This window comes from Halichoerus grypus, chromosome 2 (genome assembly GCF_964656455.1).
Source record: "Halichoerus grypus chromosome 2, mHalGry1.hap1.1, whole genome shotgun sequence".
NCBI lineage: Eukaryota > Metazoa > Chordata > Mammalia > Carnivora > Phocidae > Halichoerus > Halichoerus grypus.
The window spans coordinates 155,535,155-155,561,539 of NC_135713.1; the positions used below are offsets into that span (position 1 = coordinate 155,535,155).

The following is a 26,385-nucleotide window of genomic DNA, read 5'->3' on the forward strand; positions in this document are numbered from 1 at the left end:
CAGAGCTTCCCCCATGTAGTCTCAGGCCTCTGTACTTAGACATTTTACATGGGGACTCAGGGCTCCAAGCACAAGGGTTCTAAGAGGAAGTAGAAGTTTCCAGTCTCTTAAGGCCTGGGACCAAAAGCCAAACACAGTATCCCTTCCACCTCGTACTATTGGCCAAAGCAGTCACAGGTTCAGGGAGGAGGAGCATAGGCAGCAACTCTTTTTTAATTTTATTTAATTATTTTAGAAAGAGAACGAGAGCACAGGAAGAGAGGCAGAGGGGGGAGGGAGAAAATCCCAGGCAGACTCCCCGCTGAGCATGGAGCCTGACTCGGGGCTTGATCCGACAACCCTGAGATCATGACCTGAGCCAAAACCAAGAGTGGGATGCTTAACCGAATGAACGACCCCGGCACCCCAGGTGCCAATTCTTGTTGAAGGGAGTGTCAAAGAATTCATAGCCTTTTTGAATGTGAAAGTGGCTTGTATTTCTTGTCCTAAATCAGCTAAGATCCTGCAAAGCAGTGTCCGCTGGGCATGATTTCTCTTCCACCGAGAGCCTTTTACAGCGCTTTTGTCTCCAATGATGGGAGGTGGAGTCGATACCTTTTTACTTTTATTCCAGCCACTATGTGTTTCTAAAATGAAGCCAGCTTTTTCTCGTTGAAGGAGAAAGGAGTCACAATAATGATGGAACTGAGCCGTGCTTTGGTGAGGAAAGGCTCTTCCACAGGAGTGTGTCTGTGTACTTGTTGGTTGGACCTGCTCTTGCATTGCGTTGAGATGATCATTTGAACTGAACAATTCGGTCTAGAGACAGCTCTTCTGCAAAGAGGCAAGAAGCATTCCAGACCTCTTAGCTGGCCTGTCTTCCGTCCCGTTTTCTGTTTGGTTCGCAGAACTTAGCAGAGCCTTCTTTGCCTGGGTGAAGCATTTTCTGAATTGGTCCCCTTGGAAGGCAGGCAGGCTCTGAATCCAACCCCGTCTCTACCCACCTAGAGGTCCTGGCGCGATACTTCAACGTTCTGGTCTTTATCTGTGTCATCTAAAAACAGGCATGGGAATGATTGGGTTGGCCCATCCAGCTGTGACATTCTACGATGCCATCTTTCAAGGAAGGACGAGGGGTCAGTCATAACACAGACAGCTCTGCCATATCCAAAGAAAGGAGGCCTCTCCTCCCCGGAGGGGGGTCCCCACGGAGAGGTGTGCCATACCAAAGTGGGGCAGACACAATCAGGACGTGTTCCACCATCTTGGTACTTTGTGCACGCGCGTGTTCCCGTACCTCTAACTCTGTGTCTTAATTACCGTGTCTATCTGCCCACCCACTGTGAATTATTTATAGCGCCTGGAAGTGATTTTATTTGTTTTCCGATTCCCAGCACTTGGCGAGGAGAAGGGGGAGAACACATAATAGGTTCTGCAGCCCAGGCACTGCGCTAGGTGATGAGCGTACATGATCACATTTAATTTTCTCCCCAGCCCTTGGAGGTGGGTGGTATTTGTCTTCCTGCCTATAAAGGGCAGAGCCCAGAAGCCTGCGCTCAAAGCCTATAATCCATCTGCAGCCCACAGGATGCACAGCACAGAATAGGTGTGTTTGCTGAGTGTATGCTGTGGCCAGTACAAGTCCCCAGTGATCACAAGGGCCACATAAGTGATGTCCCGAGTCTTCTGGTATCAGACGTGCACTGTGCATTCTCTGTGACTGAGTCCGTGGCGCTATGTAGAGCCTGTGGGATGATGAGCCTTCTCTTCTCTCTGGTCTCTCAACTCGTAGGTGGGAGGACTTGCCTCTGAGAACGTGAGGTGGGCAGAAGCCGTGCAGAACTTCCGACACCAGGAGAGCAAGTTATGTGGAGACATTTTACTCACCACAGCTTTCGTGTCCTACCTCGGCTTCTTTACGAAGAGATACCGGCAGAGCCTCATGGACGGGACCTGGAGACCCTACCTGAGCCAGCTGGAAGTACGTACAGCCTGAATTTCTCCTGACCTCACCAGCCTGTGGCTACCAGTGAGCTCACGGGACACTGACCATCCACATCTTCTCGTTCCTTCTTGCCTACTTCCCCCCACCACTCCCACCTGAGCATTCACCTGCATGTGACATGGGCACCCATGTCCTTCCTTCTGCTCACCCACATTCCCATCCACTGCCCTCTGGGCCACCTGAGGACAGCATCTCTCCTCTCCATTGGGCTCTCCAGGGACACTCTGATCCACTGCCCACCAGGCTGCCTCGAACTATAAAACTCAGGAGACATCCAAAGCACCCTGTGTGTTCCCTCCAGTCTCCCTGCTCTTGAGCCAAACTTCAGAGCCGTGGTAGGGCCAAGATCCTGCATTGCCCCTGGTCATGGGAACCCAGACACCCTTATGCAAACAGCTCTGCCTACTTCAGTCGTGTGTCCTCAGTTTGTCCTCCTAGCGTAAGTGGGTGGATTTTGCTCCCCACCCCTCCATTTCTACTGAGACGATTGGGGGGGACATGCTGGTCCCTAGCTGAAAGGGGTTCAGGGCTGGAGCCTGTAGTCAGAATAATTCCTCACCTTGTCCACTTTCCCATCACTCATCATCCTCGATCCACAAATGTTCACTGAGGGTTCCGCATGTCCTCCCTCTCCACCAGACAGGAGGACAAAAGCCATTCAAAGACCCAGATGCCCACAGGAAGGTCACCGTCCAGTAGAGGAGGTTAGGTTCACAGAAAGCGGTTGCAGTAAGAGTCAGCCCAAAAGTTCACTATGTACAGATTTGTATTCCAGAATGTGTGCATAGGCAGATCCTCAGAACATAAAACCCTTATTGTCTGGTGATGGTTGGTTCCATAGATCAGCTCCCAAAACCTTATTCACTTGATGATTTGTTAAATAGTGATATAAAAACTATTATGGAAATACATACATACATACATGCCCTTACGGCACTAGGAAAGAAACAAAAATAAAGCTGCTATTTATTTATCTTGGACACCATGGGAAAGGAAATTATTAAAAGGACAATTATTAACTGAGTGCACAAAAGTGAGGAGCTCAAGGGCAGCTTAGTGGGGATTTTTCTGGCTTTTTGGGGGGTTCCTAAGCATTTTTGGGCCGTGACCCCTTTGGCGCTCCAGTGAGACCTCTGGATTTCTTCTCACAGGAATGTTTTTAGTGCATAAAATGGACTTGAAATACATTCCTGATCCCAGGATAAGAACCTCCAGAGGCAGATCTTGCTTTCAAGGTTTGTTTGATGGTAGAGTGCTGGCCATCGGTCACCCTAGTGAGTGAGATTAAGGGAAAGGGGATGGATTGGACAGGCTTTCCTGAGGTAACAGGGAAGACAAACCACAGAGGAGAGAGGGACAGAGAGGTTAAAGGGTCATGTGTGTGTATGTGAACCTCGAAAACATTTTACTAAGAGAAAGCAGCCAGACACAGAAAGTTATCTGTTGTATGATTCCATTTATGTGAACTATCCAGAAGAGGTAAATAGAAAGTAGATTAGTGGTTGCTGGGAGCTGGGGTAGAGAGGAATGAGGAGGGCCTGCCAAAGGGTATGGGGTTCCTTTAGGGCTGAGGACACTGTTTTGGAATCAGATAGAGCTGATGGTCGCACAACATTGTGAAGGACCAAATGCCATTGAATCATGCACTCTAAAATGGTTCATTTAAGTGACATGAATTTTACCCCAATTAAAAAAAAATGTATGCGTGTCCCCAGTGGAAAATATTAGCTGTAGAAGAATTGAATGAGCTGAGAGAGGTCAACAGAAAAAGAAAAGGAGGGATCTGGGGCACACACGGGGGCCACAGAGGGAACCAGGTCCCAGGGAAGCATCCTCAGGCCCGGAGGTGAGCTGGTGGGCTTCCCAGCATGCGCCAGCAAGCGAGCCAGGGCGAGGTCATGCAGGCGACCCAGGAAGTGGGGGGTGTTCTGGACCGGGAGAAAGGGGAGCATCTCCGGTTCTTTGCAAGCTGGGCCTCTGTCAGTAGGTGGTGAGTGCCGTGCATGACGGAAAGGGTGATGTGGGCTGGCACAGGCGGGGGTAAGCCCAGCAGGCCTGGGACCTGCTCCGGAAAGCGTGCACGAGAATCAGAACGCAGGGGGAAAGGGACCCTATTAACACGAGTAAGGGCAGGGAGGAGACTGTTGATAATACACACATAATCTATGCTAGAAATTCAATTTAGGCGAGTATACCCCAGAACAAATGGTCACAGAGGCCGGATCTCTGCTGCTATTCCTCCATCGAGAGAAAAAAAGGCTCTCAGGACTTGAAGAAAACCTGCTTCCAGAAATAATCACGAAGCCAGAAAAGCACTCTTCTGGGGGGGATTTTGATCGTGCTTTTGAAGGAGTTGTGCCGACTTCGGGAGCTCCTGGGCATCCCCCCTGTGCCCCCAGCTGAGGAAGCCCACTTCTGCTCTGAGCATGTGTCCTGCTTCTGCCTCATCAGGTCCCCATCCCCGTCACCCCCGCCCTGGATCCCCTGAGGATGCTGACGGATGATGCCGACGTGGCAGCCTGGCAGAACCAGGGCCTCCCCGCGGACCGCATGTCCACGGAGAATGCCACCATCCTCCTCAGCTGTGAGCGCTGGCCCCTCGTGATTGACCCACAACTACAAGGCATCAAGTGGATCAAGAACAAATACGGCGAGAACCTCCGGGTCACCCAGATCGGCCAGAAGGGGTAGGTGGCTGAGCACATCGCTTCTCCCTTTTTGTCGTTTGTGCAGAGGGGCAAAAAAGTGTCATGAGGGGATCTGAAGCCCCAGTGGGTTGTTTCTACCCTCCTGCTTCCTCCACGAGGTTTCTCCTGTTTCTCTTCCCATTTTAGGAAACCTCCCAATGAAAGATGCGTGGGTACCAAGTCTCTGCTTTTCTTTGTCATGAGAAATCGTGTGTGTGCGTGTGCGCGAGTGTGTGTGTGTGAGTGTGTGTGTGTGTGCGAGTGTACGTGAGCCACCCGACCCATCAGGAGTCCTGTCTCCACCGTCCAGCATCCCCCTCCCTTCTCTCCTTGGACACGTCCTCCCTGGTCAGGCGCAATTCTGGGTTTCACAAAGTCTCCCTCACGTTTAGCCAAACTGTGCCTGTCTCAGCCCGTCCTAGAGCCCACTTCTCTGCCCAGTGTTCCCACCTCCGGCGCAGAGCCCCATAGCACAAACCTAAGCATTGTCTCTCCCGGGGAACGATGGGACATTGCGGTTGGATGCATAGCACCCAAGTCAGTTGTGAACCTTCGAGAAGCCCCGGTACCTGCCATGGCCTCGCACGTGCCCGATGGAGACTTACTACCCAAAGGGACATGAATGATGCGGAGAATGTCTATCCAGCACCCGCTCCAGCCTCCGCACCTCCCACCTCATGGCTTCATTAACTGTATTAGAACCTAGCTTTGTAGTTTCAGTTCTCAGTTCTTGTTCTGTGCCATCAGGATACATGAGCAGGATAGGACGGGCAGTGGGGGTAAAGCGGGGGGGGACAGAGATCATCTGTGAGGCGGTTGGGTATGTGCCAGCCCTCGTGTTAGGGACCTGATCTCAAATGCTTTCCTTAATCCACACAGCTGATAAAGTTAGCGTTACTGGTACCATTTCACACCTGGGGAAATAGAGGTTCACAGAAGCAAATTAATGTCTGCAAGAGTATACCATATTAATTTTTTTAAGATTTTATTTATTTTGAGAACGAGAGAGAGAGCATGAGCGGGGGGAGGAGCAGAGGGAGAGGGACAAGCTGACTCCTCACTGAGCAGGGAGCCCGACGCGGGGCTTGATCCCACGACCCTGAGATCATGACCTGAGTGGAAACCAAAAGTCAGATGCTCAACCAACTGAGCCACCCAAGTGCCCCAAGAGTATACCATTTTAAAAGCAATGTTCATAGCAGCATTACGCACAATATTCAAAATGTGGAAGCAACCCAAGTATCCCTCGACAGATGAATGGATGAACAAAACGTGTTGTATCCATACAATGAAATATTATTCAGCCTCAAATAAGAGTGAAATTCTGACACACGCTATAACATGGATGAACCCTGACGACACTGTGCTGAGTGAAATAAGCCAGTCACAAAAGGACAAATACTGTATGGTTCTACTTATATGAGGTTCCTAGAGTTGTCAAATCCACAGAGACAGAAAGCAGAACGGTGTTCCCAGGGGGCTGAGAGGAGGGGTATGGAGAGTCATTAGTTAACGGGTACAGAGTTTCAGTTTTGCAAGATGGAAAACTTCTGGAGATGGATGGTGGTGACAACAGTGTGAATGTGCTTGGTGCCCCTGAGCTGTACAGTTAGAAGCAGCGAAGATGGCAGGTTGTGTGTTACGTATATTTCACCGCAATTGTAAATTAATTTATTAAATATTTTTTTAAACTGATGGAGGCAGTGTTTGAAGCAGATGGTCCTCAGCTAGAAACCCAAGGTTTATCCTCTCCAACACACAGCCGCCAAGGTGAGGCTTTCTGCTGTGGTCATCCATCCTGAACATGGCTGCCCAGAGGTCCAGATCAGCCAGCATTGTTTAAATCAAACACGCAGTGTTACAAAAATAGTTAAAGCAAATATAAACTACCAGAATGGATCCCTTCTTCTAGAAAGGATAAGAGGAGAAATGAATCCCAAGGTCCACCAGGGTATATGTTTATCTGTGTCATGGACCAGATAATCTCATCCTAGCCTATTCCCCACACTTTGATCAAAACATTCCTTTCTAGGGGCAGCCGGGTGGCTCAGTGGTTGAGCCTCTGACTCTTGGTTTTGGCTCAGGTCATTTGGCTCAGGGGAGATGAACCATTAGAGACTGTGGACTACGGGAAACAAACTGAGGGTTTCAGAGGAGAGGGGGTGGGGGGATGGGTGAGCCTGGTGATGGGTATTAAAGAGGGCACGTATTAAATGGAGCACTGGGTGTTATACGCAAACAATGAATCACGGAACACTACATCAAAAACTAATGATGTACTGTATGGTGACTAACATAACATAATAAAATTAAAATTTATTCTTTAAAAAGAAAGAAAATTGTTACAGGAGAATATTTAATGATGTGGGGAAATGTTTCCGATATATTTTATGTAGAAGAACCAAATTATAAAACAAACGTGCTGTATGAATCCAATAGTAAATAAATATAAATGCAAATATAAATTAAATTATAAATAAAATATAATAAAAGGAATCACCTTGAAAATATAATATATCCAAACATACACATTCAACACCAAAATACGAATGACCAATGAAAGGGTCACATTCATTTTTGTATCCTTTTTTGTATTTTGTCATGTTTCCTCATTTCTGAAACTGTACAAGATCAAATAAATATCCTTTTAAATAGAGAAAAACGGGCCCACTGAGGTCAGCCCAGGCAGCTGTGCCCCACGTCTTCCATGGAGGCCCCAGTTGTCCTGTTACACTTCTTGTGCATCTGTACCCTGCCGCAGGCTCATACTGTCCAGCTCTCTCCCCAGCTACCTCCAAACCCTAGAGCGTGCCCTGGAGGCTGGAGACGTGGTGTTGATCGAAAACCTAGAAGAGTCCGTTGATCCTGTTCTGGGACCCCTTCTTGGGAGAGAGGTCATCAAGAAAGGACGGTAAGACTCCGCCATGTCACTGATCCTCCCTGAGGAGCAGGCTCCCAGAACCGTGAGCAGATCTGCTCTTCCCTGAACATCCTCTCCTCAACGCCTGCCACGGGCTTCTTGCAGCACGCACACCTTTCTCACTTCCACAAGGGGAATACTTAGCTGCCCTTGACTCGTAGAGAAAGTTTCCTGCAATAACTTTGCTCCCATCAGTCACGTCCTCCTTGACTTCCTCCCACATGGGAACAGTGCACTCTTTTGGAGGAATTTTAGAAAGGAAGTGGTCAAAATGCAGACTGCCTTGTAAGCATGAGCATTTTATCCAAGCTAGACTCCTGGGTTCTGAGAACTCAGTGCTCTGGCCCTTTGATGAGCCCCTGTTGCTTTGGGGGCTGGCAAGTGATCAAGGCTTAGCAAGTGTCTGGCAGAAGGAAGAGGATGAGAGAGGATGAAGGACAATAAGCACATAGGAGAGAGAGCATTATCATGGAGGGTTGCTTTACCCACTGCCCAGGCCATAAGTTGCCTTTCCATGTCCTTAGGATGTGCTCATTTGCTGAATTAACCATTTCCACCCATAGTTCTCCATCAGCCATGAAAAAAAGGACGCCCTATTTTTGCGAGCCTGTAAAGCACCTTTGTGCAAACTGATGGTGTCCTTTTCTGCAAACACTTTACTGCCATCTGCTGGGAAAGTTTCATAATGTACCAACCTACTTGGACTACAGTGTGAATGGCTCTCCCAACAGCCATGCACGTCAAATCAAACATGGTGGCCGTGCGAGAAAGTCTCTCACCCTCCACCCCCATGCCCCACATTGGGGCAAACAAGGATCTCAGGGCTCAATCTAGACATGCTTGGGAGGAATCCGAATGTGGCAATATTGCTTGCTACAATCTCACAAAAAAACATCTAGAATTCTGTCCCTGAACCGATTCTCATGGGAAGGCACCCCACCTTCACATGACCCTTTGTGTTCCAGATTCATTAAAATTGGAGACAAAGAGTGTGAATACAATCCCAGGTTCCGGCTCATCCTTCACACCAAGCTAGCCAATCCTCACTACCAGCCCGAACTGCAGGCTCAGGCCACCCTGATCAACTTCACGGTGACCAGGGACGGCCTGGAGGACCAGCTGCTGGCCGCTGTGGTCAGCATGGAGAGGCCGGACCTGGAGCAGCTGAAGGTACGTGGAGGATCCACCAAGGAAGGGAGGATGAAAATGCTCGGCCACTAGATCCTGCTCTCCGTTCTGGGTGAGGTGTGGGGGCTGCTTTTCCTGGAGCGGAGCAGCATGGTTCTTAGCTAGACTTTGGGGGGTGGTGAGGATTGGCCATCATCATTTAGCTGCCTGAGTGTCCAGTTGGGAAACAGAGACTAGAGCAAGATTAAGAACAGAGAGGCCGAAGACAGCTGGGAGACCACACACTCTTGTCACCAAGAGCAGAGCCTGGCCCAGGTTTATGAACGTGCTTGGGCCCACACATGAGTCCAGAAGTAACCAGCATGTGGGGAGAGTGTCTTAGTCAACTTAGGCTGCTATAACAAAATACCACGGACTGGGGGACCATGTTCCTGCCCTCACGGAGCTTATAGTCTAGTGGAGGAACACGGAAAATAAATAGCATAGACAAACAATGTCATTCGAGGTAATAACAAGACTTTCCAAGAAAATAAAGTAGCGTGATATTAAAAAGCCAGGGGGCTAATTTAAAACCAGGAAAGTGGGGCACCGGTGGCTCAGTCGGTGAAGCATCTGCCTTCAGCTCAGGTCATGATCCCGGGGTCCTGGGATCGAATCCCGCATCGGGCTCCTTGCTCAGCGGGGACTCTGCTGCTCCCTATCCCTCTGCCTTCCCCCCTGCTTGTGTTCCCTCTCTTTCTGTTAAATAAATAAAATATTTTTATTTTTATTTATTTTTTTTTTTTAAAGATTTTATTTATTTATTTGACAGAGAGACACAGCGAGAGAGGGAACACAAGCAGGGGGAGTGGGAGAGGGAGAAGCAGGCTTCCCGCCGAGCAGGGAGCCCGATGCGGGGCTCGATCCCAGGACCTGGAATCATGACCTGAGCCGAAGGCAGACGCTTAACGACTGAGCCACCCAGGCGCCCCTAAATAAATAAAATATTTTTAAAAAGAAGAAGAAGCAGAAGCTAAATTAGCCCAAAGTCACATGACTAATAAATGGTGCATTTGGGATTCAGTTCATCTGCTTGTCTGTTCTCATGCTATCCTGTCTCCCGCTTCATCCGTCTGAAGGAAGGAACTTGACCCCTGTAGCATTTATTTATTCAGGATGCTCAGGGCTTCCACATCTGACTCCACCTTACTTGATGTTTGCAGTCAGATCTCACGAAGCAGCAGAATGGGTTCAAAATCACCCTGAAGACCTTAGAAGACAACCTGCTATCTCGCCTCTCCTCAGCATCTGGGAACTTCCTGGGGGACACGGCCTTAGTGGAGAACCTGGAGACCACCAAGCAGACAGCTGCCGAAGTTGAGAAGAAGGTAAAACTGCCCTGTCATCCAAGGTTGGGCGGCAAGGCCCTCCTCCCAGCCCCTGAGTCCTGAGTTTTTGGAAAAAAAACAAAAACAAAAAAACACGAAGTCAGAATTCCCAGGTACCTTTTCCATGTTCCAGAATTCCTTCTAGAAAGTCCAGCGAGGCGGGATTCCTGAGTCGACCAGCTCACACCCTGTGTTAGGGAGTTCCTGCCTTCTGGGAGGTGCATTTGACAACTCAACTCCACAGACGTCTGATGAGCATTAAGTCTGTGCCCAGCCTCGTCTTCCACGCGGGGGATGGTAGCTCACACTTCATCCTTAGCCAGTGTGTGCGGTTGCCCCGAAGTTAAGGAGTCCCACTGCTGTGAGTGTTGGCTGGTTCGGCATGATTGCACCCTGAGAAAACCCACCAGCCTGCAAAAATCTCACAAGTCCGATTGCCATGAGGGAATTTCAGTGACTTCTCAGGAAGCTCAGCTCTCAAAAACGGTTGTCATCCTGGGAGATGATGCAGTAGATAGCTTCCTTCCTTTATCCCACAATGTTTGGAACGCTTTTATTTCCCCTGTGGGGGACTGGAAGACAGGACTTGAGGGTGTCCGAGCCTCTCACCCTTTGTGGGCAGGCTGTTGTCCTACGCAGGCTTAACAACATTCCCAGCCCTGCTCCTGGATTAGAGGAACAATTAAGACCCTGGTTCTGAGCAGGATACCACTCAGTACTGTAACAACACACCTTTGTTGTGGGAATACACTCTTTGTCAGATTATTGGGACCTCTCCAAATATCAAAGCCTCTGTTCCGGGTAGGGACAGGGCAGGGAAAATGAAAAGTAATGATGGGGGCAGGTAGACCAGCTCATGCCCACTCTGGGATAACAGACAATTGAGGTTGGAGGGAGAGACAGTAAGAGCAGGGATGTCCAGCCTTGCATCGTCTCCATGGCCACTACGTGACCACCAGGTTTTACTGCTGGTTCTCTGTGGCCTCCATATCTCTAGATAGGACGGTGCAGAGTTTGTACAATAATTATGTAGAAGTTCCACTGTCTTGGGCAAGAGAGATGGGGGGGGTGGACAGAACCCAACTCACATATGGTTATATATGGATAAAAGTTTTAGGGGCACCTGGGTGGCTCAGTCGGTTAAGCGTCTGCCTTTGGCTCAGGTCATGATCCTGGGGTCTTGTGATCGAGTCCCGCATTGGGCTCCCTGCTTCTCCCTCTGCCTCTACTGTTCCCCCTGCTTGTGCTCGCTCTCTCTCTCTCTCTCTCTCTCTCCCTCTGTCAAATAAATAAATAAAATCTTAAAAAAAAGTTTTGGTCAAGGAAATGTCTCAGGTTCTGGAAATAAACACCTAGATAAGTAAAGGTGCTGAAAGCTGAAAGATGGGAGCAGAAATGGATTTAGGGATGAGAAGAAATTATTATTTTAGTTTGTGTTGTGTTGAGTTTGGAGTGCCTCTGGGCCATTCACATAGATCTGTCCCATGGGTTTCTGGATATCTGATCTTGGCTGGTGATAAAGTGCTTACAGTCATCAACAAGTAGTTGGTCATTGAAACCAGGAGTGGATGAAGTCACTGGGGAGATGTGTGCACAATGATGAGACTGGGAGTAGAGCATGGAAGAAGACTAATACGTATTAAGAGAAATACAGAAGATGTAAACTGTGGAATAGAGCAGAGAGATGAGAAGAAAAGCAGGGAAAATAAGGGATTGTGAGAGAAAACATTTCAAGAAGGCATGCCAGTGGTGTTGAGTGATGCTGAGGACTCAAATGAGATATGGCTGAGATGTGGCCACTGAACTTTGCAAAAAGGAGTTATCAGTGATCTTGGGGAGGATGATTTCCATGAAAGCAGAAGCCAGACTACATTAGAATGAGAGCAAATGGGAGCTGAGAAAGGGAAAGTGAGTATAAATAACCCTTTAAAGAAGCCAAACTGTGAACTGGGAGAGAGAGAAAGGATTGTAACTTAAGAAGGACATGGATCCCCTGAGATGGGAGAGACTGAGCGTACTAAGATCCTCGCCAGGAGTTGGGAGGATGCATGGATTATAAAAGAAGAGCAGTAGTCAAGAAGAGAAGGTGAATTTACAGAAAAAAGAAGAAATGGTTAATACGGTGGGGTACATAAGAAAGGGGAAATGCCATTCAGGTCCACAGATGGTGAGCTTCTCTTTAGAAAGATGGAGAGGGGCACTTGGGTGGCTCAGTCAGTTAAGCATCTGTCTTTGGCTCAGGTTATGATCTCGGGGTCCTGGGATGGAGTCCCGCATCAGGCTCCCTGCTCAGCAGGGAGTATGCTTCTCCCTCTGCCTGCCCTGCCCCTCCCCCCTGCTCGTGCACTCTCTCTCTCTCAAATAAATAAAATCTTTAAAAAAGTAAATAGAAAGTTGGAGAGCTAGCTCCAATGTGATAGGGGCTGGGGGCAAACAGGAGTCTAGAAATGAGATCCATGGTCCATGGATCCATGTGGACAACTGAGCTAGGGAGACAGAGACTTAAAGGAATCAGAAGAGAGGCAGAAATGAAGGAGATTCCTTCTGTTGGTCTTTATATAAACGGGGAGAGCATGAGTCATGTTCACCTGCTGGGAGTAAAGGAGTGGTGGTGAGGTAGGTAGCTTGGGGAGCAGAGTGAAGGTTTGCAATTGCTAAAATAGGAACGAAAGGTGACTCAGGAAACACAGTTAATGGACGGCATTAAGAACCCAGGTGAGCTTGAAACATATGGATCTCAAAACGCCATTCTGAATAATTGTATGATTTTTGTTCAGTCCAGCCCCTTCCAAGAATCTATGTCTTCAATTACTGAATTTAACCGATTTACATTTATTAACATTATTGATAGAGTGAATTTCTTCCTACCATCTTAATTTGTGTTTTCTAGCCACCATGCTTAGTTTTTCCTCCTTTCTTTTTCTTTATTCTCCTCTTTATCCTTTGCTGATTTTGAAGTTATTTACTTTGGTTTTTTTATTATGTTATGTTAATCACCATACATTACATCATTAGATTTTGATGTAGTGTTCCACAATTCATTATTTGCGTATAACACCCAGTGCTCCATGCAGAACATGCCCTCTTTAATACCCATCACCAGACTAACCCATCCTCCCACCCCCCTCCCCTCTAGAACCCTCAGTTTGTTTTTCAGAGTCCATCATCTCTCATGGTTCATCTCCCCCTCCGATTTCCCCCCCTTCATTCTTCCCCTCCTGCTATCATCATCATCATCTTCTTCTTCTTCTTCTTCCTCTTTTTTTTTTATATATAATGTATTATTTGTTTCAGAGGTACAGATCTGTGATTCAACAGTGTTGCACAATTGTTTTATTTTATTGATGAATCTTATTTCATTTATATATGAAATCATATTTCATTTTATATGTGACTTAACAATATCTGTATTGACTTAACAAAGTCTAATATAAAGTGATATATCTAGCCTCTTCCAAACAATATAAAGACTTTAGAATACTTTGATCATCCTTTTCCATCTTCTGTTACTGTTTTATATTTTAGTTCTACCTACTATTCCCAAGGTGGCCATTTTTTATGGCCTTTGTTATTTAGATTAACCATATATTTAAGAAATTCTCAGACCTCGTTTCTTCCTTTTGGATTCAATCATTTTCTAATTGAAGCAAATAATTATTTCTTCAAGGGCCTGTGGATAGTAAATTCTCTTTGATGATGATGAGCTCTGGTCTTTCATCGATTTTGGAAAATTCTCAACTATTATAGCTCCAACTGTTGCTTCTCCCTATTCTCTACTTACCTCTGTTAGATGTATTTTGAATCTTCTCATTCTGTCTGCCAGCTCTCACAACCTCTTATATATTTTTCATCTTTCTTTTCTCTCTGAGCTGCTTTTGTTGCAGTTTCATCAGATCTGTCTTCTAGTTCATGTATTCTCTTTCCAATGCTAGTCCATTATTTAACCTGTGCACTAGTTTTTCATTTAAATAATTGAATTCTTATCTTTAGAAGTCCTAGTTAGTTGTATGTTTTTTTTCAGTCTTCCTACTTACAATGTCCTGATTTTATGCTTTCTTTCATCTCTACTGCTCTTAAACAGAAATAGTTAATAGTTATAGATTGTTCAGCGATCTTCAGCTCTTGGAATGCTAATCCTTCTGGGATTTTGGAAGAGAGGGCAGAGGGAGGGTTTCTAATTGTCCGCTTTGTTAACACTTCTTCTGAAGTTTTTAATTGTTTACTGCAAGCTCATCTTCAAATGGGGTCATTGTTTTTTTTCCTTTGAGACTCTCATGAATTATCATTGGTTTCACTCTTCTAGAACATAAGGCAGGTCATACTGAGGTCTGTATTTAGTGTCACGTTCTTTCAGAATCTCTCTCTGATGCTAAGATCTCTTTTCTCATTTTTCCCTGTGATAAGAAATTTTCTGAAAATAAATGTTTCCATTGAAAGAGATCCTTTTGCAACATGGGTGGATCTAGGGACTTTAATGCTAAGTGAAATAGTCAGATGAAGACAAATACTATATGATCTCACTCATATGTGGAGTTTCAAACGAAGAAAAAAGGAGACCAAAAAACAGACTCTTAACTCTAGAGAACACACTGATGGTCACCAGAGGGGAGGTGGGTAGGAGGATGGGTGAAACAGTTGATGGGGATTAAGAGTACACTTCTCATGATGAGCACTGGGTGATGTATAGAGTTGTGGAATCACTATATTGTAACCTGGAACTAATATGCCCTGAATGTTACTACGCTGGAATTACATTTTTGTTTAAAAAAAAAAAGAAAGAAAGAAAGAGATCCTCTTTGTGAATTTACACATTAACTCTTTCATAAAAATTAAAGCAGAAAATTCTATTATGCTGTTTTCTCTGGATTTTCTTTTTTTTTTTTTTAATTTTATTATGTTATATTAGTCACCATACAATACATCATTGGTTTTTGATGTGGTGATCCACGATCCATTGTTTTCATATAACACCCAGTGCTCCATGCAGTACGTGCCCTCCTTAATACCCATCACCTGGCTAACCAATCCCCCCTCCCCCCTCCCCTCTAAAACCCTGTTTGTTTCTCAGAGTCCATAGTCTCTCATGGTTCATCTCTCCCTGCGATTTCCCTTCCTTCATTTTTCCCTTCCTTCTCCTAATGTCCTCCATGCTATTCTTTATGTTCCACAAATAAGTGAAACCATATGATAACTGTCTTTCTCTGCTTGACTTATTTCACTTAGCATAATCTCCTCCAATCCTATCCATGTGGATGTAAAAGTTGGGTATTCATCCTTTCTGATGGCTGAGTAATATCCCATTTTATGTATGGACCACATCTTTATCCATTCATCGCTTGAAGGGCATCTCAGCTCTTTCCACAGTTTGCCTATTGCAGACATTGCTGCTATGAACATTGGGGTGCATTTGGCCCTTCTTTTCACTACATCTGTGTCTTTGGGGTAAATACCCAGGAGTGCAATTGCTGGGTCATAGGGTAGCTCTATTTTTAAATTTTTGAGGCATCTCCACACTGTTTTCCAAAGTGGCTGTACCAACTTGCATTCCCACCAACAGTGTAAGAGGGTTCCCCTTTCTCCACAACCTCTCCAACATTTGTTGTTTCTTTTCCTGTCCATTTTTGCCATTCTAACTGGTGTAAGGTGGTATCTCAATGTGGTTTTGATTTGAATGTCCCTGATAGCTAATGATGATGAACGTTTTTTCATGTATCTGTTAGCCATTTGTATGTCTTCTTCAGAGAAGTGTCTTTTCATGTCTTCTGCCCATTTTTTGACTTGATTATTTGTTATTTGGGTGTTGAGTTTGAGAAGTTCTTTATAGATCTTGGATACAGCCCTTTATCTGTAGTGTCATTTGCAAATATCTTCTCCCATTCCGTGGGTTGCCTCTTTGTTTTGTTGACTGTTTCCTTTGCTGTGCAGACTTTTTATCTTGATGAAGTCCCAAAAGTTCATTTTTGCTTTTGTTTCACTAGCCTTTGGAGATGTATCTTGAAAGAAGTTGCTGTGGCCGATGTCAAAGAGGTTACTGCCTCTGTTCTCCTCTAGGATTTTGATGGATTCCTGTCTCACATTGAGGTCTTTAATCCATTTTGAGTTTATCTTTGTGTATGGTGTTAGAGAATGGTCGAGTTTCATTCTTCTGCATGTGGCTGTCCAATCTTCCCAGCACCATTTATGAAGAGACTGTCTTTTTTCCAGTGCATGTTTTTTCCTGCTTTGTTGAAGATTATTTGACCATAGAGTTGAGGGTCCATATCTGGGTTCTCTATTCTGTTCCATTGGTCTGTATGTCTGTTTTTGTGCCAGTACCATGCTGTCTTGGTGATCACAGCTTTGTAATCACAGCTTGAGATCGGGCAACGTGATGCCCCCAGCTTTGTTTTTCTTTTTCAACATTTCCTTGGCGATTCGGGGTCTTTTCTGATTCCATACAAATTTTAGGATTGTTTGTTCCAGCACTTTGAAAAATGTCATTGGAATTTTGATCAGGATGGCATTGAAGGTATAGATTGCTCTGGGTAGCATAGACATTTTAACAATGTTTATTCTTCCGATCCATGAGCATGGAATATTTTTCCATCTTTTTGTGTCTTCTTCAATTTCTTTCATGAGTGTTCTGTAGTTCCTAGAGTATAGATCCTTTACCTCTTTGGTTAGGTTTATTCCGAGGTATCTTATGGTTTTTGGTGCTATTGTAAATGGAATCGTTTCTCTAATTTCTCTTTCTACAGTTGCGTTGTTAGTGTATAAGAAAGCAACTGATTTCTGTGCATTGATTTTGTATCCTGCCACATTACTGAATTGCTGTATGAGTTCTAATAATTTGGGGGTGGAGTCTTTTGGGTTTTCCACATAAAGTATCACGTCATCTGCGAAAAGAGAGTTTGACTTTTTCTTTGCCAATTTGAATACATTTTATTTCTTTTTGTTGTCTGATTGCTGTTGCTAGGACTTCTAGTACTATGTTGAACAATAGTGGTGAGAGTGGGCATCCTTGATGTGTTTCTGATCTTAAGGGAAAGGCTCTCAGCTTTTCCCCATTGAGGATGATATTCGCTGTGGGTTTTTCATAGATGGATTTTATGAACTTGAGGAATGTTCCCTCTATCCCTATACTCTGAAGAGTTTTAATCAGGAAAGGATGTTGTAGTTTGTCAAATGCTTTTTCTGCATCAATTGAGAGGACCATATGATTCTTCTCCCTCCTCTTATTAATGTGATCTATCACATTGATTGATTTGCGAATGTTGAACCACCCTTGCATCCCAGGGATAAATCCCACTTGGTCGTGGTGGATGATCCTTTTAATGTATTGTTGGATCCTATTAGCCAGGATTTTGTTGAGGATTTGGAATCCATATTCATCAGGGATATTGGTCTGAAATTCTCCTTTTTGATGGGGTCTTTGCCTGGTTTGGGGATTAAGGTAATGCTGGCCTCATAGAATGAGTTTGGAAGTTTTCCTTCTGTTTCTATTTTTTGAAACAGCTTCAGTAGAATAGGTATTATTTCTTCTTTGAATGTTTGGTAGAATTCCCCAGGGAATCCATCAGGCCCTGGACTCTTGTTTTTTGGGAGGTTTTTGATCACTGCTTCAATCTTGTTACTGGTTATTGGCCTATTCAGGTTGTCAGTTTCTTCCTGTTTCAGTCTTGGCAGCTTATAGGTTTCCAGGAAGGCCTCCATTTCATCCAGATTGCTCAGTTTATTGGCATATAGTTGTTGATAATAATTTCTAATAATGGTTTCTATTTCCTTGGTGTTAGTCGTGATCTCTCCCCTTTTATTCATAATTTTATTAATTTGGGTCCTTTCTCTTTTCTTTTGGATAAATCTGGCCAGTGGTTTATCGATCTTATTAATTCTTTCAAAGAACCAACTTCTACTTTCGTTGATCTGATCTACTGTGTTTCTGGTTTCTAATTCATTGATCTCTGCTCTAATTTTAATTATTTCTCTTCTAATGCGTGGCTTAGGCATCATTTGTTGCTTTTTCTCTAGTTCTTTAAGGTGTAGAGTTAGTTGGTGAATTCGGGATTTTTCTATTTTTTTGAGTGAGGCTAGGATGGCTATGTATTTCCTGCTTAGGACCACCGTTGCAGTATCCCATAGGTTTTGGACCGATGTGTTTTTGTTCTCATTGATTTCCATGAATTGTTTAAATTCTTCTTTGATTTCCTGGTTGACCCAAACATTCTTGAGCAGAGTGGTCTTTAGCTTCCAAGTGTTTGAATTTCTGCCAATTTTTTTCTTGTGATTGAATTCCAGTTTTAAAGCATTGTGGTCTGAGAATAGGCAGGGAATAATCTCAATCTTTTGGTATCGGTTGAGACCTGATTTGTGACCCAGTATGTGGTCTATGCTAGAGAAAGTTCCATGTGTGCTCGAGAAGAATGAGTATTCTGTTGTTTTAGGGTGGAATGTTCTGTATATATCTATGAGATCCATCTGGTCCAGTGTATCATTCAAAGCTCTTGTTTTCTTGTTGATTTTCTGCTTAGATGATCTGTCCATTGCTGAGAGTGGAGTATTGAGGTCTCCTACAGTTAAAGTATTGTTATCAACATGACTCTTTATTTTGGTTAACAGTTGGCTTATGTAGATGGCTGCTCCCATGTTGGGGGCATAGATATTTATAATTGTTAGATCTTCTTGTTGGATAGACCCTTTAAGAATGATATAGTGTCCTTCTGTGTCTCTAATTACAGACTTTAGTTTAAAATCTAATTTGTCTGATATAAGAATTGCTATCCCAGCTTTCTTTTGAGGTCTGCTGGCATGGAAGATGGCTCTCCATCCCTTCACTTTCAGTCTGGATGTATCTTTAGGTTCAAAATGAGTCTCTTGTAGACAGCATATGGATGGGTCCTGCCTTTTTATCCAATCTGCAACCCTGTGCCATTTTATGGGAGCATTTAGGCCGTTCACGTTGAGAGTGATTATTGAAAGATATGAATTAATTGTCATCATGTTGCCTGTGAAGACCTTGTTTTTATAGACTGTCCCTGTAAATTTCTGTTGTATATGACTCTTGGGGTCTTTCTCCTTTTATAGAACCCCCCTTAATATTTCTTGCAGGGCTGGCTTAGTGGTCACATATTCTTTCATTTTCTGCCAGTCTTGGATGCTCTGCATCTCTCCATCCATTCTAAATGACAGCCTTGCCGGACAAAGTATTCTTGGCTGCATGTTCTTCTCGTTTAGTACCCTGAATATGTCTTGCCAGGTGTTTCTGGCTTGCCAGGTCTCTATGGATAGGTCTGACGTTATTCTGATGTTCCTCCCTCTTTACATAAGGAATCTCTTCCCCCTAACTGCCCTTAAGATGGTTTCCTTGGTTCTAAGATTTGCGAGTTTTACTATTACATGCCGGGGTGCTGGCCTGTTTTCCTTGATCTTGGGAGGGGTCCTCTCTGCCTCTAGGATGCGAATGTTTGTTTCATTCCCCAGATTAGGGAAGTTCTCAGCTACGATTTGCTCAAATACATCTTCTAGTCCTCTCTCTCTCTCCACTCCTTCCGGGATTCCAATTATTCTGACATTGGAACGCTTCATGGTGTCACTTATTTCTCTGATTCTATTTTCATGGATTCTGAGTTGTTTTTCCCTGGCCTCCTCTTTTCCCTTTTTATCTATTAAATTGTCTTCCAGGTCGCTTATTCGTTCTTCTGCCTCACTTACCCTAGCTGTTAGATTATCTAGATTGGATTGGATCTCATTGATAGCATTTTTAAGTTCTGCCAATTCAGCTTTCATTTCTGCCCTTAGAGACTCTATGTTGCCATTAATTGATTTCTCCATTCTAGCTATTGTCTTCACAATTGCTAGCCTGAATTCCATCTCTGACATCTTGGTTATATCTGCATCCATTTGTAAATCTGCGGCATAAGTCATGATCTCTGAGTCTTTTCTATTTTGGGGGTTCCTCCTCCTAGTCATTCTGTTGATGGGTGTTTGAGGGAATGTATAGAGTCCAAATTATTGACCAGAACCAAGCAAGATGCACCTGTTTTCTTGGGACCTTAGGGTTGCTGGCCTCTTGTTTTCCCAGCCTGTCTTCTGGGGGAGGGGCCCGCCACACTGTTACTCAGGCAACCCTCTTTGGGTGGAGTTGCCCTGCCCCCCTATGGCGGGGGATGGCTTCAGTGGGAATCAGTTTTGGGGGGCTTTTGTTCTCTGACGGCTTTCCCTGGCGGCTTTCCGTGTCTCTTCCGAGAGTCAGAGCAGAAGAGACCATTTCCAACCCTCTGCCTCAGAGCAGAGAGACCGCAGTCTGTTCTTCAGTGAGTTCTCCAGGCCACACCATCTCCGTTTCTGTCCGTGCTGCTATAAACTGCAGTGTCCTGGGTTGTGCGCCCCTCTGCAGTGCCCCCAGTCCTGCCTCCAGGTCGGAGCAGGTCTCTGCCCTTTGTGCTTCTAAAACCGCCAGCCCCTCCCAGTTGGCACAAGCAACCCCGCCGCTCCGGGTTTCCACCCCGGGGCTGCCCTAAAGTCCTTTCCCCACCACTCCGGTCTGCGAGTCTGTGCCCGGTCCCCAGCGCGTGAGGCTGTCACTCACTGGCGGTGTAGGATCCCCAGGGCCAGGCACCTCCTGGCTGTTTATCCTCCGATATCTGCCCGCAGAATCACGGCTACCCGCTTCGTACCTCGAAACCAACCGCCTGCGATATTCTGTTTGTAGAGATCCAGATCTTCTTACATCTCAGGCTGATTTCATGGGTGCTCAGAGTGGTCTGGTAGATATCCAGCTCAATTTCGGGGACCAGTTGAAATAGGGTCCCCTAGTCCTCCGCCATCTTTTCTTCCTCTCTTCACTGGATTTTCACTGCCTGGAATTCTGGTTTATTTTCAAGTAATATATATGTAAATATATATATACATACATACATACATAAGTTTATTTATTTTCAAGTTATATATATTTTTTCCATGAAATCTTTCTCATTTGAAATGGAGCTCAGAAGCTTGCATGGCCCACACTTCCCGGCTGGAAGAGCTAGCACTCTCACCCTCATGAAAGATGGAGTATGTCGCCTCCTTTCTCACTCAAGCACTATTAAAAAAATACCACGGCATGGAGCACTTGGGTGGCTCAGTCAGTTAAGTGTCCAACTCTCGATTTCGGCTCAGGTCATGATCCCAGGGTCGTGAGATTGAGCCCCGCATCAGGCTCCGCACTGGGGTGGAGCCTGCTTAAGATTCTCTCTCTCCCTCTGCCCCTTCCCCAATGTGAGTATGCACAAGCACATATGTGCTCTCTTTCTCCAAAAAATTAATTAATTAGTTAATTAATTAATTAACATGGCAGCTTCCCAGCCTTCTGGCTGCCATCCCCACCCAGACCCATATGCCCCCCACACATAGACACGTGTATTGACACAGAGAGGCCAGGCTGATGGGTTGGTTGGAACAAAGGACCACTGTTTCCCTCCTTAACAGGTCCAAGAGGCCAAGGTGATGGAAGTGAAAATCAATGAGGCCCGAGAGCACTACCGGCCAGCAGCTGCCCGAGCCTCTCTGCTCTACTTCATCATGAATGACCTCAGCAAGATCCACCCGATGTACCAGTTTTCTCTCAAGGTGACTTACACCTGCAGTTTTTTGCATAATCATCGTAATATAGCCACCACAACTCTCTGTGAGAGCTTATCTGTGGGCTTCATTAGCTAGGGCAGGTCTTCCAGAACAAGTTTGGGAAGACAGCTACAGTGCCTTCAGACCAACATTACAATCTTCGTCTCTTTAATTGGGTCATTCAGGACTCACGGGTTACTTTGGCTGGAACGGAAGATGCCTGACTCACTCAGTGAGCACAGATGACATGGTGGGTGCTGAGCTTACTGATGGCAGGGAGGAGGACCAAGAAATATCAGAAGTGACCCCTGCCCCCAAAGATCTTAAAATATGATAGAGGGACAATCAAATGTGCATGTCATTCATACCAGTTAAAGACCAAAGCAGGCTATAATCGCAGCCCATCCTTAAGTGACTTGTCTTATTACCCTAATATCCTCAAAGCTACTGCTTTATGGTTGCTGAAATATTTCTAAACCAAAGATGTTAGCAAATTGTAAGTGCTGACTAAACTTAACTTACTAATGAAAAAATAAAGCCCTATAAATTTTAAGCAAGTCGCTAAAAGTATATCTTTCTCCTCTAGGGTGTTCATGGAAAGACTGCAGTTGAAGCGGCAACAGGGGTAGTGGGGTATTTCTGAACAACCTCCTTGTTTGACTTAACAGAGGATAGACACACACACTTACACCCTCATACACACACTCAGAGCACACAGCTCACTCTGGGAAGGTAAACTTCCATATGGGGGCCAAGGTGTGGGGATGGAGGTGAGCAGGTGAGAAATCAGAATGTCTCCAGGACCTGGAGCTCATTAAATTGCAGGTGGCATTTAACCATTTCCATGTCCCCTTCCCTCAACTCAGAGTCTCTGCAGATTACATGAAATGTGTTTATATTTTATGGTTCGGGGCACCTGGGTGGCTCAACCAGTTAAGCATCTGACTCTTGATTTTTGGCTCAGGTCATAATCTCAGGGTCATGAGATCGAGCCCCACAAGGGTCTCCACTCTGGATGTGGAACCTGCTTAAGATTCTCTCTCTCTCCCTCTGCCCCTCCCACCCCTCTAAAAAATTAATAATAATAATAATATTTTATGTTTTTAAAAGAAATCTAATACTTAACCTTGTATTCAGGTCAAAGCAACAGATGAAAGAATTATGAAATATTTTAAGACAGTATGAAAGTTAGCATGGTAAGCCTCATAACTGCAAGATCGCTCCCTAGTTCTGAGAGTAGTTGAAAAGAAATTAAATGAAACTCGTGAAAATATGTGTTCCCAAAGATGTTGTAAGTTGTTTTGCAGCAAGAGCATCCCGATAGAGGCTTGTTTCATCATTGGAAGTGCTATTTGGGGGAGGAGGGCATTTTGGGGCCCCATACTGTTATTAAGAATCGCCGACCAGCTTGGTCATTGAAAGCAGATTTAAATGCTTAATGATAAGGAGATGAAGTGTCTTCAGAGGCACCAAAACAACAGTACACTTCGAAGCCTTGTGTGATTTGAAGAAAAACCAGCCACAGGAGTCTCCGTGGTCTTGGCTTTGGTCTGAGGTTGGACTCGATAGTTGTCGTTCCAGAGAAAAGAGAGGCATTCTCAGAGCAGGGGCCGCACATCCCAGTCCTCTAAATTGTTTTGAGCAGGAGTATATTCAGATGTGTCTATTAGCTTTTATACAAGCAAAAACTCTTCAAGAGCCAGTCGTGAACAAGCTTGGAAGTTCATAACATGGTTAAGATGGAACCTACGTGGTTGCCATTTTTCTTCAAAACTCAGCCCAAGGCAAAGAGAGGGGTCAATGAGACTTTACTTGCCAGGTGCTCAGGGTGTCTTGAGAAGGACAGCACCTTTCTGAGGTTCCCTGTGGACTGATGGAAGGCCCAGCTCCCTCTGTCATGCACCTTACATGGAGGGACCCAGCTGGAAGAATGAGGTTTCTCAAAGGGACAGGGAAGGGAAGAATCACATAGAAGCAAAGAGCACAGAGCTGAAGGCCTGTTGACCTATTTTCAGAGGGCTTTTCATATACCTTCCTTGGGTGTGAAGATTTAAAAGTGAGGAGATTTCATACAAACCCAAATTTCTGGCCTCCCATGAAAGTCTGTAAGATTTGGCAACACTGAGCTTACACTCCACGCAGGGCACGTATTTGCCAGAGCTAAGGGATGGCTGCTCCCAGATGGGCTCATGCCTCCCTGTGACCATGTTCTCCCCCTCCCAATTTGGTCTTACACACCCGGCCCCTGGAGGCATTTGAGTTTGAGATCCCTGGTCTGGAGCATCTCTCATGCTCTGCCTAAGCTCTTCAGGGCACTAGTGGGCACAGTCATTCATTAACAGATCTCTCTAGTGACTTCCATACGGGAAGAGCTGGGCTGGATTCTAGGGAAGAGAAGAAAGTTGCTGAGACTTGACCTCAGTGTGCCCACAATCTGATAAAGGACAAGATGAAACATATCTTAGGCACAAGGCAATGGACAAGGGCCCTGGAAGGGCAACGAGGTGGCTGGAGCCAGCCATAAGACTGTGTGTGCAGCAGACGACCTCCAAGGGGGGTCGTGCAAATGGAAGTCAGCCCAGCGCTGGGCTCTGCAGACACTGGAAGTGAGAGCAGGACAAGGGGTCCTTTTTAGGACGAAAAGGAAAAGTGACCCAGAGTTAGTGGAGTGTAAAGAAAATGCTGAGTGTACTTAGGTCCTTAAATGTTCTTTCGATCTTTTCCTGACCTGCGAATCACTTTGTTTAAGCTTAGTAACTAGAAATTATTTACCGATTGCTGTCATTTCAAGAAAGAGAGTTTTAGGGGAAAAAATACCACACTAACCACTGGGGGGGAAAGCTACCCACGCGGTCTCTACAGACCTACTCTGCAAGGGGAAGTTTCTCAAATTGGTCTGTGTGGAACTGCAGGGCAAGATCTGCTTCTACCAAGCTGTTCTTCCAATCCCCAGCCTTACAGGTGCAGGGAAACATCCCAGGGGATTGGGTGGAGGGTGGTCAGAAGATGTTGCTGCAGTCCTCAACACTGAATGAAGAAGGAAGGCTGCAAGGGTTTTAGTAACAAGAAATACCATGGTACTATGAAATAGAGGAATTCATATTCCCCGCCCCCCACTTTCCAAACGAGGAAATATCGAGACACAGATCTTACATCATTTCCATTGAGGTTCAAATACCTGGTGTTAGAAAGACCTAAGAATTTTTTTATTTTCTTTTTGAAGCCACAAAAGGAAAATAGAGAAAAGACTGGAAATCTGCTTAGCCATGAATTGAAAAGGCCCAATGATAGCTTGATTTCGATTTTCTTTAATGATGTGCTGTATAAATATCACATTCAAAATGTAGCATTACTAATATTTACTTTTATAAATGCTGTATACTTTAAAATAATGAAAAATTGATTCATGTAAATTGGTATTTCATACAAAAGCCTTCATGTTCAGAAGGTGTAGCCGAAGCAGGCTATGCTCCCTGCTCCCTGATTGAGGGAAGGGTCTATCAGGAAATAAGGAACGTGTACGTGGACTCTCCAAATGAATGCACAGTTCATAGGAAGAAAAACAACACATGAGATTCTGATCATTCCCAAATGGAAAAATAATTATTTAAAAATATTCTGAGTGCCTAGGATGTTTACAAGGGGCCCTTTAAGACAACAAATTTGCCCAACACATTTTGGTTCTACCATCAAGAAATCTGGAATTTGGGGCGCCTGGGTGGCTCAGTCGTTAAGCATCTGCCTTCGGCTCAGGTCATGATCTCAGGGTCCTGGGATCGAGCCCCGCATCGGGCTCCCTGCTCGGCGGGAAGCCTGCTTCTCCCTCTCCCTCTTCCCCTGCTTTTGTTCCCTCTCTCGCTGTCTCTCTCTCTGTCAAATAAATAAATAAAATCTTTTAAAAAAAAAGAAATCTGGAATTTACTGGCTAGGATCATTAATCCCAACTGGTTATTGTTGGCTGTGTTTTTTGGGGGTAGTTATCCAACAAAACTTACTGGATCTAATTTAATGATTTGGGCTACTGGATAGTTACTTTTCACTGGTCAAAACTGTAGGCTCTTGTCTGTATGCCTCAAAGCTTTGCCCACTTCATGGCAACGTAAATAATTCATATAAGCAAACTAAGAAAAGAGCTAATAGCATGTTGTCTTGTTGCCACGGTCCCTTCTTGGCAGGATATGCTGGGAAAACATTTCTGTGGCTGGCAAATTACAATGTTCTTCACAGGTTCAGTCTACTAGCTATATACAAAGAGAGCTGTGTCAATTACCAGTGTCCAACCTCCTGCCCCCAGGCGTTCAGCATCGTCTTCCAGAAGGCTGTGGAGAAGGCTGCCCCAGATGAGAGCCTCAAGGAGCGCGTGACCAATCTGATAGACAGCATCACCTTCTCTGTGTACCAGTACACCACCCGTGGGCTCTTCGAGTGTGACAAGCTGACCTATCTTGCCCAGCTTACCTTTCAGGTAAAAGTGGGTTGAAGAAGTTTCTAGAAAAGGGGTCATTTTCCAGTGCCCAACCAGCAGGTGTAAAGAAAGTTTCTTCTTTTCACAACGCTTCCCATAGAATGTGAAGACAGTTTGGCTCTAAGCAGAGGCACCGGAGAAGAAGGTCCAACATGGCGCATGCGTCCTGCCTCACTGTTGTCCCACTCATGGCAGCCATGGTTGATCAACTGTTGTACTTCTTGTTTTCCTCGGATTACCTAAGCTCCCCAACA

General features: G+C 45.1%; 1 protein-coding gene across 1 annotated transcript in view; it reads left to right on the top strand.

Moving 5' to 3' along the window:
• Positions 1 to 26,385, top strand: part of DNAH9 (dynein axonemal heavy chain 9) — a 338,319-nt gene that overhangs the window by 244,185 nt on the left and 67,749 nt on the right. Inside the window, 7 exon segments of the mRNA XM_078066359.1 lie at positions 1,772 to 1,960; positions 4,436 to 4,671; positions 7,460 to 7,582; positions 8,557 to 8,761; positions 9,922 to 10,086; positions 21,532 to 21,672; positions 25,961 to 26,131. Coding sequence (XP_077922485.1) covers positions 1,772 to 1,960; positions 4,436 to 4,671; positions 7,460 to 7,582; positions 8,557 to 8,761; positions 9,922 to 10,086; positions 21,532 to 21,672; positions 25,961 to 26,131 — 1,230 coding nt within the window.